Source organism: Teleopsis dalmanni, chromosome 1 (assembly GCF_002237135.1).
Source record: "Teleopsis dalmanni isolate 2A chromosome 1, ASM223713v2, whole genome shotgun sequence".
In the NCBI taxonomy this organism is placed as follows: Eukaryota; Metazoa; Arthropoda; class Insecta; order Diptera; family Diopsidae; genus Teleopsis; species Teleopsis dalmanni.
The window spans coordinates 153936271-153955497 of record NC_051846.1 but is presented as its reverse complement, the minus strand read 5'-3'; the positions used below and the strand labels follow the sequence as shown (position 1 = coordinate 153955497).

At 28.6% G+C, this 19227-nt stretch overlaps 1 protein-coding gene across 1 annotated transcript in view; it reads left to right on the top strand.

Annotated features, from left to right (window-relative positions):
• Window positions 1-19227, top strand: part of LOC119666476 (homeobox protein cut) — an 83636-nt gene that overhangs the window by 45384 nt on the left and 19025 nt on the right. Inside the window, exons 3-5 of the mRNA XM_038075754.1 lie at window positions 6217-6587; window positions 6816-6973; window positions 7906-9432. Coding sequence (XP_037931682.1) covers window positions 6217-6587; window positions 6816-6973; window positions 7906-9432 — 2056 coding nt within the window. The remainder of the gene's footprint in view (window positions 1-6216; window positions 6588-6815; window positions 6974-7905; window positions 9433-19227) is intronic.

Here is a 19227-nt window from a genome sequence, read left to right as displayed (position 1 = left end):
GAGAATATTAGAAAAAATGTTGTTATATTTAAACTAGATTCATTTATGAATTGTTTTGTTTATATAGAAAAACAAAAGTATGTTAAATTTCAAGTTAGATGAAATAATTTGAATAAAAATAGAATCTGTAGTGCTTTACCCTAGAAAATGTAAAAATTCAGAACTTATTAGTTGTATTATTTATAAGCGAACTTTATAAAAATCAATTTAAATAAAGATTTGGATTAGTTGGAGTAGATTTTCTATAAGTCGATACAATTTTTTAACTTTTATAATCTTTTTTTAATAAAAAAAAATATTTATAAGGAAGCAAATTTTATGTCTCCTAATTTTAAGATTGTTTAAAATTTATTTTATTCTATGTTATTTTTTTTACTTTATTTAATGTTATTTTATTTCACTTTTTTTTATTTTATTTTATGTTATTTTATTTCATTATTTTTTTTACTATTTTTAAGTCGGTTGTATTTTACTTTATTTTTTTTATTTTATTTTTTTTTATTTTGTTTTAATTTTATTTTGTTATTATTTTTATTTTATTTTATTCTTTTGTTTTATTTTATTTTATTTTGTTTTGTTTTATTTTATTTTATTTTATTTCTTTTTAATTTAAGTTATTTTTATTTTATAAAATAGTTTAATTCTAATGTTTTTTTTTAATTTCGTATTTATTATTATTTTTTTTTACTAATTATTAAATATTAATACAATTTATATAATTCTCCATATACCCTTCACCTCCTCACATGTGTCATAGAAATGCAAGATATGTCATTAAAGCATACGAGTAATCTAAGTAACTTTTTGCGTGTTTCACACACATTACACAAAGTCAATACAAACATACACATATGCCACTACATCTGACATACTCAAATACAAATCCACACACACATATATACACACATACAGTTTTATGCTAATGTGCGCTAAAAATCAAACTTTAACTCGAACAAATTGCAATAAATTTATATATGTTAATTTGTTATTTCGACAAAATTGTTTGGTTAAATATAAATGACATTTTTATTATGATTTTTATTATTTTTGTTGCCTATTATTGTTGTTGTTCTACTTATGGCATTTATATTATTGCCAATAAACAATAAAATGTTACCAACGCAATAAAATGCAATTAGTACATTAAAGACTCATAACAGACATATGTGCCGGAGCATAAATTTTACATGTTTACACGCTAACATGCCTATAAAAATATCACTCGTATAAATGACAATAAAATGTTAATATTATTAAAATAATATTTATATACTCGTAAGAAGACAATAAATGAAAACCAATAAAAAAAATGAAAAAAAAAATTATTGGATACAAATGACAAAAAACGCGAATTTTTGAAATAAATCACCGAAAATTGGTAACATGAATTTGGTAGTAAACCTACAAGCATATGCTCTACTACAATAATTTCCGATCAAATCAAAAATATGAAAAATTATAAACAATCTGTTAATACCCCTAATACACTCACTCACTCCTCCATCTACTATTAAGAAAAATTGCTACAACTCATTCTTAACTTGAAGCCGTGCGTTATGTGTGTTGCCAACTTCGCATTGCGTTTTTTCCGCATGTAAAATTTATTAATACGTAAACGTCAAGGAAAGGGTTAATTTTTTACTTTTTTGGTGTTCCTTATATCGTTTGTTGGTTGCCTGATGATGGTTATAGGTAGGAGTAGACGACGGCATCAACATTATTTGATTAAAAAATGAGTTTGTACGTGGCATAAAAACGTCTTTTTTGTCTAATAAAGTATATGACTAACGAAAACAATAACAACAATAACAAAAACAACAACAGCAGAAAATAGAAAACTCATATGTTAGCAGAAGACAACAAACTCATTAGCATATGAGAAATACAGCAACAAAATCCGCCTAAAGTAGCTATGACAGTCACGTTTGACAGTTGAGAGTTTCATTTATAAAAATACAACAACAACAACAGTAAAAAATTACAACAAAAACAGCTTTTGTTGCAAATGGCAAGATTGTTTAATGGCATGAAAACACCCTGAAACATGAGGAAGTTTCAAGGAAGCTGCGTTTGTAAATAAAAAAAAAATTTAAATAATTATTGTTTATATAGTAAAATATATATATGTATAACAGTATTTTGTTTTTATAAATACAAATATGTATTTATCTATATATGCTTATATATAAAACCTGCTTTGGAATTTAAAAAGATTTTAATTAATTGAATAAAAATCGTGAAAGCATACATTAAGACAACGTCGAAGGCATAGGAAAAAGCGTACAGCAGATGTTGGGAGTGTCAGTATTGAAGTGTAATGTCGCAATAAAGCAGCTTTACTGGAAATCCTTTTTGAAAAAAAAAATTCTTTTATATAGACAAAATGATGGCGTGAGTAATGAACAAACAAATGACGTCTTAATGGTAATGTGTATTTTAAATATTTTTTTTTAAAAAATATTCTTTATAAAATGTCATATATATAACACATGCTTTGGATTTGAAAATCTTTATATAGAATTTGTTATTTAAACAATAACACAATTACGTACTTAAATGGTATTTAAAGAGGACTACTAAGTTGAAAAAAAGTTTTTAGGCAACTATAAACTAACTAAATTTACATTAAGATTAAATTAGTATGGAATAAAAGTTAACAATATTTGACGCTTCTAGTGGAACACAGTATCGCAACAATAGATCTTTTGTACCTGATCTTCTGACCATAAGTGAACAAAAAAAACCTTCAGCGCTTTGCTGATTTTTCAATAATAGACAACATTTACGATCTCTAAACAATTATAAAAATTGACAAAATGTTTGATCGAATAGATCAGATGATATAGATAGATGAAGATATTTTATAGGCATAGATGTTATTTTATCACCTCAAATAGAAAGCACTTAGTTCGTTGAAGATTTTAGGTATGAAGCTTCGATAGGATCTCTACGGCCCAAATAAATTTGAACAATGACAAAAATTGATTGGGAATGTCACTCCGTTTTAGGGACAAATTATTGTATTTTATCACTTTAAATACAAGCACTTATAAATTTGAAGATTCTTTATTATCAGACGGCTAAAGGTTCTCTCGTGATCTAAGTAAAATCTGTCACAAGAATTAACTAGTAGTGTCATCACGTTCTAGGCAAGTTATTAATTATAATTAAATAAAATAAAAAGTAAGGTAACTTTAAATAAAAGTTTTTAAGGTTTTGAATTATACGTTTAGTCCAATTCGTCATTCTTATCGTTTTAATTTTACTGCTAAATTTTGATATTAACATACAACACAATCAACAATTAGAAATTACTGAATTTTTTCTTTAATTACTTCATTAAGAAATAATAACTCTAAGTATAATAAATTGAAAACATTTAATGAGCTCATTTTCTATATCTAACAATTAATTAACGTCGAGAATAGTTTAATCTTAAAATTCGCTGTAGTTTAATTTAATCCAATTTATTCCAAATTATGTTCAATATTTAAGTTTTTCTTTAATTTAAAATCAAATATTTCTCTCATTTTTAATAACAATAATAAACATTTTACAATAACAGCAATCAAAAGAATAAATGACCAAAAATTTCTGTTGAAATTTTTGATTATAAATTTTCATCAATTAAAAATCGCTCCGTAAAATTAATTTTAATCATATAACGTGCATTACAAGCACATAACAACAACAACGTTTTTCCCCCATACACTGATAAAATATATTTGATTGTCATTAAAAATGTTTTGTACTCTTTAAAAAGTTTGTCTTGTCAACTTTTTATATATTATAAAATTTTTCATATATGTTACTTCCTGCTGCAGCAATATCGTCTTATGTGTCAAACTTTTGATGCGCATACCTTCTCCTTCTACTGTTCCTCCTCCTACCATTTACCCTAACTTAACGCAATTACCGCGCTCAAGAAAAATTCCCTCATCAAATTTGCCAATTATCATATTTTCAACAAAATACAACAACAAACAAAGCAGCAGCATGTATGGTAGAACACTTTGTGTATGGTGTGTACGCACACACGCATACACATACAAATATACGAGTATGTGCATATATGCAACAAAAATACACACAGTTATGTTATGCTAAAGAAATATGTACCTCAAGTTACTGCTAAAGAAGACGTTTAACTTGTATCACTACTGTTGTTGTTGTTGTGTTGGTTATTATTATTGTTGTTGTTGTTATCTGTATTGCAATTTACCTTTTTATTGACAGAAATCAGTGCTGGCGCGCTTGCTGTTGGCTGTTGACTACGTGCTGCTTTGCTGCTTGCTTGTTCTTGTTATTGTAAATTTTTACCCTTACGGTTAATTTTATTAAAAATAATTTTGTTGTTATAAACATTGATGTGTGCTGTACACATACAAAAAATACAACAAAAATGAAATCAAAATTCATTTTTCGAAAAGGCAACAACACAGTTGAACTTTTTAGTAAGAATTTTTCATCGTAAAGACATTCTGATGCATTGAACAAAAACCAAATACACAAAAAACAAAAAAAAACAAAGAAAACCAGAGGAAAAAAATACCCACAAAGAAAATTGGTAAATTTATTGTTTTTTGGCGCCCCAAACCTGTGGCAGTGGTCTCTGCTGAGGTTTCTTGCCTTCTTTTCACAACAAATGTGTGGTCTTAATGTTGTCTGTCGTCAGAGATTTTGTAAGGCACGCGCACACATATGCGTCAATGTATATTTAAGAAAATTTAAATATACATATTCTTACGTTTATATATAACACACTGTTACCTTCTACGAATATGCACGTAAAATGCTACCTTTCGTTTGAACAATAAAAGCAACAACACCATTTTGGCATATTAAACAATATAAATTTCATATTGAATTACACCGCAAGTGGTTATTGTTTGTTTAGCTATTTTTATGCCAAAATATAAGTATAAGTTAAAATAAGAAGCAGTAAAATAAGCTACAAGCATAACAACAACAACAACAACAACAGCGCCATCGACAACTCAACATAACTGAAACAAGTTAACAACATTGTTGAGCATATTAAATATATAGGAATATGCATGCAACATGAGAATATTGTTGCGCTATTGCTGTTAATGCCGTTCCTGTGCGGCGTTGTTTAAGGGAAGAAATTAAGTAGCGCACCACCCCTGAAAGTATGCAAAAATTGCAGGGAAAATAAATTTTCCCTATTACAACCGATGTTATTGTTGTAATTTTATAGTAGTGTTGTTAGTAAGCGTTTGTTTAGCATTATACAACCATGTTGTAGATTCTTGTTGTTGTTGCTATTGTTGTATTGAAATTTAAGTTAACTAATCAACTTATTTCTTAAGCTGGCAGCACTTTGGGTTTTGAACTTTACTAGCGGCATTGCCTTCTTGGCACTGTTGAGTAAATAAATAAAAAAATGTATAGTAATAATATTAATTTTATAAATAAATTAAAATTGCATATATTTCTATAAGTATCTTATTTCGAAGGTCATAAATTTTAATTTTAAAAAAATAGTTAAGGTCTCTATCAAATTTACTTGCAAGAAAAATAGATCTTTTGTGCCTACATCTCATCATAATTAAACAGAAAACACTCAGTTTATTGGTTCAAAATTTTTTGAAAATAGACAGCGATAGCAACTCTGTCGACCCCAAAAATCTGAATAAACACAAAACTTGACTGCAAGTCTTATCCTGTTTTAGGCATAGACAATATTTTATCATCTTAAACATAAAACACTCAGTTTTAATATCAAACAACGATTGGTTCACTTCCGATTCAAATAAAATCTGAAGAAACACAAAAATTAACTGAAAGTGTCATCCCCGTTCTAGGCAAAGACAATATTTTATCATCTCAGACAGACAAAAGACTTTATAATAGCAGACGGCGATAGAATCCATTCTGACCCAAATAAAATCTGAACAATCACAAGTCTTTAAATAACTTCAACACTTTAAAAACCTTCTCTAATTTGAACGGATAAATTCTTCCGGAATCACTGTTAAGTATTTCGCCGGGTACTGTTTTTTTAATATATATATTATAAAGAACAACAAGTCTGTAGAGAGTGAAATCTGTTACTTTTTCATTCACACTCTATTTTATAATACTAAATAAGATTCACGTTCTTATAAATATCTAATAAGTATTTAATTAAATGAAGTGTTAGTAGATTTTATTGTTTATAACTAATCCAATTTTTTACTATTTTTATTACAGATAAAAGCACTAGTAGAAGAAGTTGAACGTTTACGTTCTCTAGAACAAACACACATTGTACAAATCCACAGACTTGAAGATCATTTGGAAGCCAAACGACAACATATATTACGCTTGGAAGCACGTCTTGATAAGCAAGAAATCAATGCTGCTCTAGCTGAGACATCAGCCATTGCTGCAACACCCGCCAATGATGAAGCTGACATATATGAAATTGCAGACAATGAGAAAGAAAATAATAGTGCAAAACATAATATGGAAACAGATGAGATTGAAGATAATGCAGATGAAATTGTTGCCAATAAGGAATGTGAAAGTCTTACACCAACAACGCCAACAATCAATGAGCTCAAAATCAAAAAAGAAAACCAGTAAGTAAAACTATTTATTAAATTATTTATAGTAGTTAACTATATTTTTTTGTTTAAATTAATTTTTAATATTGACTCAAAAGTTCAAGTCAAGTTTTGGAACGGCTGAATACACCTATTGTTGTTATTAAGTTTTTTATAATTTTTTTTATTACTTGTTATTATTTTTTTTGTTTTTGTTATAAATTCTAATAAACTTTATTATTATTCTTTTTTTTCTTCATGCAGAAGCCCACTCGACTTGGATGCAATAAGCCAACAATCAGCAATTGCTGCCGCTGCTGCAGCTGCTGCTGCTTGTGCAAATGATCCAAATAAATTCCAGGAACTGCTGTTGGAACGTACCAAAGCCCTAGCAGCCGCCGAGGCATTGAAGAGTTCCGAGGGTAAGTACTTTCTAAATGCTAAATGTTGTTAACCTTGCCGTTTCGCTGTTCTTCTCTTAAAATTATTTTATTTGCCTTTATTTCATTGTTGTACTGTGTGTAATGAGCAATGTTAAACACAATAACAGTCATAAAAAATAAATCTGCAATCAGTTATAAGACAATAAATATTTTATCAACAAACAAACAGACATATATACACATACACACAGGCACACCATTACACATTGTTACTTATACTTTGCGTTGCGTTAATTTTTATTATTTTTCAATATTAACAACAAATCAACAACAATTATTTGCTGTTTGCTTTATTGGTGAAAAAAGAAAAAAGGGCGTTGGCGGCAATTCAAAAAGTGGCGCCAAACTTTATTGTTGTTGTTACTGTGTCAACAGCAAGTCAATGGCTGGCTCCACTTCAAATTTATTTATACAAGAATAAAATAAATATAATTAAATGTAATTATAAAATATCATAAAAATTTATAAATAAATAAATAAAAATACACTCTGCTTATCTCTTTGTGGATGTTGGTGCTTGCATGCAATAGTTTTTTCATATATAATTTTTAACAGACAAAAACAAAAATATAAAACTAAAAATTTTAATAAAAATATATATATATATTATTATATAAAATATCACTCAAACTCATGATTTCTTTAACGAATTGGCTATAAAATTTTGAATTATTTTTGGCGTTTTTTTAAAACAAAAACTGGATGTTGTTGAAAATTTTGTTTTCTATTGCTACACTTTTATGCAATGATTTTTCTATCAAAAAAAAACTTTCATTTTCAATTTTATTGCTAACAACATATCATATTACGTTTAATTAAAAAACAAAAAAAAAACTATCAAAAAACAAACAATATTACTAAAAAACAAACAAACAATTGCAAACAACATTATGTGCTGTTATGTTCCACAGGAACAACAGTTGCCGTTGCTAGCAATAACGAGCATAAACAAAGTGAAGTAGCTGAAAGCGAAGTTGACATTGTAGCAGCAGCAACAGAAATTACCGCAGCGACAACAATAACAACAACAACAACAATTGTACCAAAAATCGAAATTGTCGATGATGACGACGACGATGATGATGATGATGATGAACATGAAACTGAAACTGACAACCAAATTGTTGATGATAATGACGACGATAATCAACAAAATAATGACAATGTTGAAACTGATGTTGTTAATAGAACCTCTCCAAAAACAACTCCACTTGTGCCAACAATAGATGTTGATGCTTTAGATAATACTAACAAACATGGTCTACATAGCCCACAACAAATTGCAGATGCAACTACAGCTGACCATACAAAAAGTTCAGCTTCAGCTGCTGTTAACGCTGCTGCGGCTTGTTTCAAACAGAACGCCGAACATTTTGGTTCACTTTTAGGCGAAGAACTAGTCAATACGTATTGGCGTCGTGGTTTTGATTTACCAACGTCATCAACAACAGCTGCTGCTGCTGCCGCCGCTGTTGCTGCGGCTGCTACAACAACATCAACAACAACAAAAACGCCAAATATATTTCAAAATGCCAATCAGCAACAACAACAACAAATGTTGCTGCCACCATTACAACCACAGCACCACCACCACCAACAGCCATTGTTGCCAACAACAGCCGTCCACCACCACCATCACCAGCAGCATATGCAACATGCACTACAGCAACAGCAACATGGACCTTCGTCCACAGCGTTGCTTAGCCAATTAGTTAATTCCACTTTCTCAAATAATTCTTCTCTACGTACAGATGCCATGCTACAACAACATCATCACTATCATCAACAACACTTGAGCGAACAACACGAGAAGTCGAGCAATATGCAACATGATTCGTCATCCAGCGCCAGCACACCAAATCTACACGATCAACGTTCCAATGATGAACATCATAGTGTACTCGGTCATTCGTTGAATGGTTCGTCGCATAAAGCGCTTGAAGACAACAATAATAGCTTGTGTGCCACACCCAATAATGCAATGACACCACACCATTTGCCACCAGGTTTCTTGCCTGGTCTACCATTCCAATTTCAGGAGCGTAGTCATTTTCGCTTCGCTGAAGACATAAATTTACCGCCAGGTGCTTCAATGGCTGGTCGTTTGGGTGAATCACTTATACCAAAAGGTGATCCAATGGAAGCCAAACTACAGGAAATGTTGCGTTACAATATGGACAAATACGCCAATCAAGCACTTGATACGCTGCATATTTCGCGACGCGTACGCGAATTGCTCTCAGTACATAACATCGGTCAACGGCTGTTTGCCAAATACATACTTGGACTCTCGCAAGGTACCGTCTCAGAGTTGCTGTCAAAACCAAAGCCCTGGGATAAACTTACCGAAAAAGGACGCGACAGCTACCGCAAAATGCATGCCTGGGGATGTGATGATAACGCTGTGATGCTGTTGAAATCGCTAATACCCAAGAAAGGTAAGTCAAATATTTTTACTCTAGTTTAGTGTGAAGATTGTAAAATGTGTTTTTGTAGCGAATTTACACGTTTAGTTTAGTTTGACAGTTCTTGAAAATGACAGCTTCAAAATTTTGACAGTTAAGTGCTTAAAAAGTGTTTAGTTAGAAATGCAGATGCGTATAAAATAATTAGTTATTCATTCATTACAAATTATCTTAAAACAAATTTTTAATTTATTTATACAACGAAAATAAATAAGGTATGAAAAAAGAATTAATAGACAATTAATAGTTCAATTTTTTACGATTTATGGAACCATTTCACAGATCCATCACACCTATCTAACTATCACCAATAAATAAATTTTAAATTTATTTGAACAATAAAGATAAAGAATCGATAAAGAAATAAAGAATATAGATTTAAAATTTAAAAAAAATGTTATTAATACCTAAATAGGCGTAAATAATATACTTTATGTTTTCTCTATTGAAATAGACATTAGAAAAAAATTATACACAAAAATATATGAATTTAAAACTAGTCGTAGAATAATAAAATTAATGGACATCTCCCGGAAACTATAGTGTTGGACCAAAGACATGTTTTTTAATGCCTAATAAGTAAGGAAAATGTTCTTACTAACATTTTTTTCCTTTCTTGACTTCACTTAAAATTTACAGAATATTTCTGGAAAACACACTGTACATATAATATATATATATTATATATGTTAGGATAACAGGTTTTTTTAAAAAATACTGCAAATGATGTTTTGCAAATGACAATTATGAATATGATGAATAAGGGAAAATCTTAATGTGAACTTAATGAAGCAAGTGAGAATTGTTAGCTATATTAAAAATGTTTAACTAATAGACTTCTCTTTGACGCCTTGTATATGCGTAAACAATAAAAATACACAACTTTTTCAATTTTTGAACTACTTTAGAGTTCCCAGAAAGATTCGGGAAAACATACTCTATTTATAAAAAGTATGCATTATAGGTTGATAGAGTTTTTAATAAAGTGTTTCCAATAATAATGTTCAGTATACGATTATAATATAACTTTATAAAAGCAAGTGAGAATTGTTAGCTAGTTTTTAAAATAAGTTTTTTTTTATAAGTTTTTATTTTTATAAATTTTTATTTAAGTAACTATAATAACACAAATTGAAAGAAAAACGCAACTTATATATCTTTCTACAAAACTAGAAAATCTTATTTAATTCAATTACCCCTCCTTACCCTAATTTTTCATTTTAATTAATCATTAATTTATTACAACAAAAGTGCTACCAATTCACAATTTGAATACTAGATGTCAAACCAATGCAATTATTTGCCAAATTAAAACAAAATCTGCACATCTCGCTGACAAATTTTATGCAAAATGGCTTTACAAGAAGCGCACACTTCGCTATATTGTCGATCAAATGTCGTTCATTCCTAACACGATACACAACATCCTGCCCCACCATAAAAACTCTCATTAGGTTGAACAGAAAATTCGCTAATTAGTTACAGACTGAAAAAATGCTATAAACTAGAAACTTATTAAACAAATACATATAAAAAAAAATTAAAGTTCATATATATTTTTATTTTGTAACAAACATATTTTTTTTTGTGTTTTATATTGAATTTGTAATCATTTTTAATGACGCCAAAATATGCGCAATTTTATTAGAAAACATATATTTTCTGATGAGTGCTAGAGTATAGCAGTAATAAAACTAGAACAGAAATTTAAATTTAAAGTTTAAATACAGTATTTGCAGTGTTTAGTTTCTGTCATTTTAGAAATTCTAATATAAAATAAAATTCTTCAAAAATTGAACACTCAGAAATTAACGACTAACGACAACAAAAAGATAAAAAGATATAAAGAATAAATGAATTCTGCTGGATCAAAGCCAAACATTGAGAATTGTAAAATTTTAATTATTTTTGATTTTTTTACAAATAATCAGTTTTATGCATTTTTATTGGTTAAAATTGCTTGTCACATCATATTTTTTGGCACTTGATGCATTTCTTTTTGCAAATAACTAAAATTTAATGAAGTCGAAAAAAATAATATATACATTTAAAATGTATATACAATTATTTTATATGCTAATTATTACATATATTTTCATTACAATTTCAAAAAAAATAATTATCATTAATATATACATAATAATACTATGAAATCAATGCCAAAAGAACTGACTACTAATTTAACTACTAAATAAATTTATATTATCTCCAAACAGCAGAGCCCACTTATCAAGCTCAGCTTTTGCTGTCACGATATTTTTTCTCTCCAGAAAGCAATAATAAATAAAGGCACGAAATTACTCTGTATCCATTGTTTCGAAAAACAAGGAGTAAAGTTATTGAAACAGTTATAACTGAGTGAGTTATCCTTCAAATGTTAAGAAACTTTGACAAATACAAATTGAAGTTTGCCACTTTTTAAAATTTATTTGGATATAACATAAGTGGTGCTGCTGGTGTGTCATTCTATAGACTTAACAGCCAATATGTTAAGAGAAATTATTTTTACCTTTGAACATATGTACAGATATTGCTCAAATAAAATCTACATTTTTTAAACAATGAACTATAACCAAAATAAAAATTTGAATTAAGCTTCGTAATTATGTGCAGTGCTGCTATTTTTTATAATCCCTCAAAGAACAACAATTAACCATTTAGGCACAGGCACTCATTATTACACAAGTATATTACACAAATACACATGTATTGTACAACAGCACCCACTTTCCCATGCATGGAATTGGTCTACTAAATAAGAATTATATAAAACACATCAAAAAATCCTCCACATTATTTACTAAAGTATTAAGATCAGACATGGAAAATGAGTTAGAAAGCGCCTATTTCAAATCCCATGTTGCAGGTAGTTTTATTTTTGTTCTAATATTTTTGCTTTGTTAATTTATTTTTTATATTTATCTTTAAATTAATATACTAAAAAACTTTAATACATGTATGTAATTAAATGTTACAGGAAATGGCAAGAATAGGTAAACTTATACAAAAAATATAATAAACACTAAATATAATCTTCACTACTTAATTTAATTTACATCAATTACAAAGTAAATCCCTTCACTTTACTCACATATAAAATGCTCAACATGAGTATTGAGCCAATGCCCAACTAACTCCACGAAATTCACTTTACTTGAGTATTGAGCCAATGCCCAACTAACTCCACGAAACAACATCATTATTGTTGCAAATTTTTTATTTTCTTTTTTGTACACAGTTTTTGCAATTGCAATAATGCACAAGTATTATATATTCAGAATTATACCACTGAATAATCTGAAGAAGACTATAGTCGATATATTGGTGACAATAAGATATATTTTTAATAATAATTTAAAAAGTTGTGTATTATTTAAACAATTGCCTAATTAGCCACTTCAAAATTATATATATGAAATTTGATCATTCAAACATTAAATTGTATCAAAACATGAAAATTTGTGTAGAAAACATATATATAATCGTTTTAAATTTCAACAAAAAATGGAAAATAAAATGAAAATAAATTATTTTGTGCATAATATTGTAAAAAAAGTCTTCAACTACAAAACAGTAACTGAGCTATTGACAATAACAATTAAAAAAAAATAAAAACTTTGCTATATATATTATGCCAATACTGTCTGCGTTCCCAAATGAAGTTTAAATTTCTGTACTTTAGCTTTTTATTTATTTAAAAAAAATTTATTTCAACTCTTGCACTTTATCTATTTTTTCTCAGTTTTTACGATTTTCCTTTTATTTCTATATCGTTAAATTTATGCAATTTTTAATTACTAACCTATGAAGTTAAGCAAAAATAAAAAGATTAAGAGCAGACAAAATTACAACCTTGTGCCTTTCACGTTACCACCCCTAAAAAACTGCTAAAGAAATTTTTTTGTGAAATTTACTGCCTATTTGCAGGCGTAAATGCCAAATATTCTTATAGTTAAAATTACCTAAAATAACTGCCACGAAATAATGGAAAAAAAAGAAAAAATTTAAAAGTTTTACTTTTGGCAAGTAAAGATTTCAATCAGTGCAATCAATAATTTACGTTAGAAACTAAAAATTATACAAAATATAAATTCAGTAAGAAATGAAAGAGTTAGGGGAAATCAGAGGCGAGCGTCTCGGTTAACTCCATAAACACAAAAAGCATGCACAATTGCATGTTAGATTTTTGTAGATAACATTTTTTGTTTTAATTTTATTGATTTAATGCTTATTTTAATAAACAAAATACACAAATATAAATTTTCAGTTGAACTTACATTGAGAACAGTTTAATATCAAATTACAATGGTGTTATAATATAATTTAGGAGAAAATATAGTTTCTTTAAAGGTAATGTGCAAAAGCTATAGTAGAGCTATGGTCCTAACACATTATTTGCTCGCATACTTACAACTTGAAGTTGTGATAGTTACGACTCTGCGAGTTGTTACTAATATATTGTTGATATTTCATATGTTTTCTACTATAACAAACCCATAGTAGAACTATGACCCTAATTCACCATTTGCACACAATCTTACGACTTATAATTGAGAATTTATATCCTGCTTACTATTACACATAGATCGATACTTTAAATATCTTCAAACATCTTCTGCTATGCCAAAGCCGTTGTAGAACTATGGCCCTTACAACATCTGCTCACAATCGTATGCCTTGCAATTTAGAATCTATACCCATAAGTCCATAGTATAGATCCAGAATTCATAATGTATGTATGTATGTTGATCCTTTTTTCGTGTCAGCGCAACTGGGCACTCTTACTCTTTGATAGCTGGGGGTACTACAAGGTCCCATTGACTATGGTAATTTATGTATTCCTTATAAGCTTCATGATTATTCAGTAATTGATCTAAGATCTGCGTACCTCCCCGTGCGGAGAGTGATTACACTAAGATTAGATAGTGCTAAGTAGGATGGCCTGTCAGTTTTCGCATATAAATTCAGGGCTCTGTCCATAATATTACCCATAGATCTTTGCTTCAACTGTCTCGAATTTAAAAAAAAACATGTGTAATTTTTCATTGGATCCATAGTATAGATCCGGAATCCATAGTATTACACATAGATCTTTGCTTCAACTGTCTCGAATTTAAAAAAAAAACATGTGTAATTTTTATTGATTATATTAGATTTTTAATTAGAACTATAATAATAGATTTTTCGTCAATTTTCAACAATTCTTTGAGTCCAGAAGATAATCAAATAACGTGAAAGTATTTTTTCTCGATATTTTAAATGAAAAATTCATCATTTCTAATATTGAACTATTATTCACATTAATGATTATAATTATATACTATTAAACTATTCCAGTTTTTTTCTTTATTATGAACACTTAACACCTTCTCTGATCGTCGATGTCAACACAATTTTCGCACACTGACCCTCATTTCTGGAACTAAGCCAAAAAGTGCGTAGCTGTTGCAACGCTTCTTTAATCTAATGCTACACTAAACTTACAAATAATTTAAATATTTTCATTATTATTTTAAAAATAAAACTATTTAAAAATGAACTATTAAATAAAAACTTTATACACACATACTACCACAACATTTCATTGCTGCTTTCCCTTTACTGCCAGCAATACTTTTCTGTTTCTTAAAAATGTCAATATGAACACAAAAGAAAATAAAACAAAAATAATAAATACCAATAACAACAACAAAACATTCGAACCACGAACAACTCATGAGTAATCGTCATAAATTAATTGTCAACATTGCGTTCATAATTATTGCAAATAAATTTTTGCAAATATGCAAGTGTGTGTGTGTATGTGTATTTGCTTGCGTTGTCGCGCATATATTTCACATGTATCATGTGGATAAAAAGCTTGCCTACCCCGTTAGCTGTTAGATGGCATGCATTCATGTGCAATAAATAGAAAGAAGAAAAAAGGAAAAAAATAGCAACAACAACAACACAACAATAAAAAGCGCGCACAAATCATAATGAAAACGCAAATAATTTGAGCGTACCTCAAATAAAAACTTTGATTACTTTAGCATTTATTCAACTAATATTAATGAGCGACTATTTAGTGGTATAGCTAGCTACTACGACTATACGACTATATGGGTGTAGTGGTGGGTGAATACGTGAATAGGTGGTATGTTTGGGTGATAGGAGGTTAGGAGGTGGTAGGTAATATTAGTTGGTTTAACATAAAATAACTATACAATGCTTGCATTCATGCAGACACACGCACACAATTACAATAACCACTCACCACTGCTGCTCCTTGTGTTTTATTGTTGTACGCGAGTACCTTAGCTGATTGTTAGTAGTTATAGTTGTGCGTGTAGAGTTATTTAACGTAGCAAATAATGGAAATGAAAAATACTTTTCCAATGTTGACATTTCTAAAGAGTGTACTATTTACACACACTCACATGCAAATACATTGCTGCGTTTTTAGCCTTGCTAGTTTGCTACTATTCTTTTTCCATTTTTTTTTTTTGTTTATTTTTTTTTTGTTAGTGGAAACATGCAATTTTTCAAGCAAGCAAAGTCAAACTGGAAGTTAAAGTTGAAAAATATTGAAAAACGCATTTATAGAAAAATAATTTAAACTTTTTTTATAGTTTGACAGTTGACAATGTGAACAATTTACGAGCGCACGTTGGTTATAATGACAAGTGCAGCTATTGTTAATGTTTCATAGTCTACAAATATTTTATGGCAATTTCATCCAGTATAGTTAAAGTTGTTTTATTTAATTTATTTATATCTTTTATTTGCACTTATTTTTTAGAAAAAATTAAAAAAAAATTTAATTCAATAAACATTCAATATATTAATACCATTAGTGCAGAACAAAGATGGAGAATTTATAGTTTCTATTAGAAAAAAGTCTACATTATGCATGAAGCCACAGCTGCTGCTAAATTTTTTTTTCTACTCATTCTCTAAAACTCACCAAAACTCCTCAAACTACTTTGTTTTTTAGATTTTATTTGTAGTGTGGAACTTCAACTCGCTTTAATATTTTTTTTTAACATTAACTTTATTGCATTATAAATTTGCATTAAGTTTATTATTAATTTTATTAGTGTGAAGCTTTTATCCACTTTACTACAATTTTTTTCTATATATATTGGTTTTATTGACTTAGTCAGGTAGCCCTTAAACTTAGTTTATCTTAATTTATTGAGATAGGCACTAAAACTGCTTTATGTTGTTTCAGTGCTCCTTCATTTTACTAATGGTGTTGGGTTTGATTTTGGTGGTAGCGCTCTACAATCTGTATAACAGCATATCTACCACATACCTAACCATGCACAATTAAATTGTGAGGCTTAATGACACGGAGTAGTACCTGTACCCTTATGTTTAATCATAATAGTTTATATAAATTTCGCATTAATTTATTATTTTTTAATTTAATTTTATTTTAACTTCTTTTCATTCTATTTTTTTTTGTTGTTGTTAATTTATTTATTATTTTATTTTATTTATTTTTCCTTAATTTCATTTTTTAGTTTTTAATAATTTATTTTAACTCTTATTTTTTTTTCTCCTTTTTTGATTTGCGTATAATTGGCAAACAATTAAAAAAAATTACATACCACGCTCTGTTACCATTAAAAAAAATACTCTTAAGTCAAAGAATATACATGTTTAGACTACATTTTAAGCAAGTGTCAATACATTAACAAAGTCCCTCTTAAATATATTAAATGTTATTAAGTAAACAAAAATTAAAACACGACAAAATTTCGTAAAGTCCTTATTAAGCAAAATACACAAAATTCCCCCACAACAAGTAAAATTGTCTGTCAATAGAACAGCAAACAATAAGTTGGCAACACTTATACCAACAAAATTACATTTATTACACCAGCACAAAACAAAATATATGCAAAAAGAAAAAAGAAGTAGCAAAATAAGGAAAGGATTTCAAAATGTTGAAGAAAGTAGTAAAAAGGGTTCATTATCTGCATAGACTTGGAATAAAGGAAAATTCCTCGGTTGACCATGGCCATAACAATGATGATGGCATGGTAGGAATTTTTTACTCTCTATACACGTGTGTGAGTATATTAACGAGTTCTCGTCTTGCTTTAATCCTTTGCGAGGGCTTTAAATAACTTAACTGTAGCAGCAACAAACTAAAAATACCGCTTTACCCAATTTAGTATTTTTTTTTTTGTACTTCTCCTTTAAACTTGAAAATTTGTGAGCTTATAAATATTTCCTTTTTGTTGTTGTTGTTGTAGTTATATCCACCACTGCGGCTGCAATATGCAGGCGGTCAGCTTAAAAAGACTCATTGTTGTCGTCGTCATTATCATCGTCATCGTCGTGGTTGCTGTCGTCGTCGTCGCCGTAGTCGCCGTCGTCGCATATTTTCGTTGACCTTTTTCAGCACCCATAACCAAAGACACACATACACATACACACACGCACATGCATGCACCCAAATGAAATTGTTAGTCAATTGGTTTGGTTGTTGATCTCGGCTATGCCCGAGTGGCTTGAACTTTGACAAAAGCTTGCACATGTTGTGCTTAAGGATGCTTGCGCATTTGGTCGTCGACTATTGTCCAGTTACGGAAAAGTTAATGATTCTTATTTTTTTTTTAATTTTTTCAAAGTATGGGAATGTGTTAGGGTGGGGGTGTAGGTAGAATTTTAGGCAGCAAGTGTTGAACAAAAAATTAAGCACATACATTGGCACATTGGCTGTAGCACAAAGTGTTTAGCTCAAGCAACAAACCGGACATAGCAATTGTTTGAATTGCAGTCACTTATTTTTTGATTTTTTTGTTCTATTTTATTTTATAATTTCTTCCATTTTTAATGGTTCATTTTAAAAGATGAAAGGAAAAGTTCCAATAATTTGTTAATGTTTTGTCACTGCCAAGTATGGTAGCGGCACATGTGTACTTAAGTAGGATAATTTTGTGCACTTTTATTCCAAAAAGGGTTAAATTACTTAAATATATTATTTTATCCTTCTCATCTAAGTTTAAAATTTGTATGAGAAATTGCCGTTGACAGACGAGTCGTTAATTAAGTTAATATTTGCAGTCAAAGTTAAAAGTGTTGCCAACTTTGTTAATAACAGCATTAGCATATTGATAATTAAATACATAAAAACTGTTACTTCGATGAAAAAAAATTTCTTCAACATATAAAAAATTTCATAAAGAGGTTTTTTCGGACAGTAGTGAACTACAACATCAAAAATTCATTTTATATTATTTTAATTAATTTAATTTTTGGCTGACCATAAAAAATTATAAAAAATTTCAAAATCCAATTTAATCGAAAATTTGAAACAAAATTTGAAAAAAAATTTACTTAATGTTACATTTACATAATAAAAGAAATTAGTACTTCGATAAGGATAAAACAAAAAAAATACGAAAAAAAAATCTCACAGAAATATTTTAAAATCTAATGAGTCAAAAATCTTAAAATTTAAAAAAAATTTACTTAATACTTTATTTACATAATGGAGATTATCTTAAAATATTAATTTAATGCACTTACTGCTTCATTTGTATAGAAAAAAAAATTTTATATTTACTTTATACATATATATATATATCCATTTCTTATGTTCATTAATTTTTTTTTTTGAATCATTACTAATCAACTCTAATCTCCGTGTCCTTAGTTTAATTAAGTTAATTTTTCCTCTCCTCAATTATTAGCAACATTTAGTCACAATTTTATATACATAAAATTATGTATAAATGTCTATGTATTAATAATCAATTATGAACAAATGTT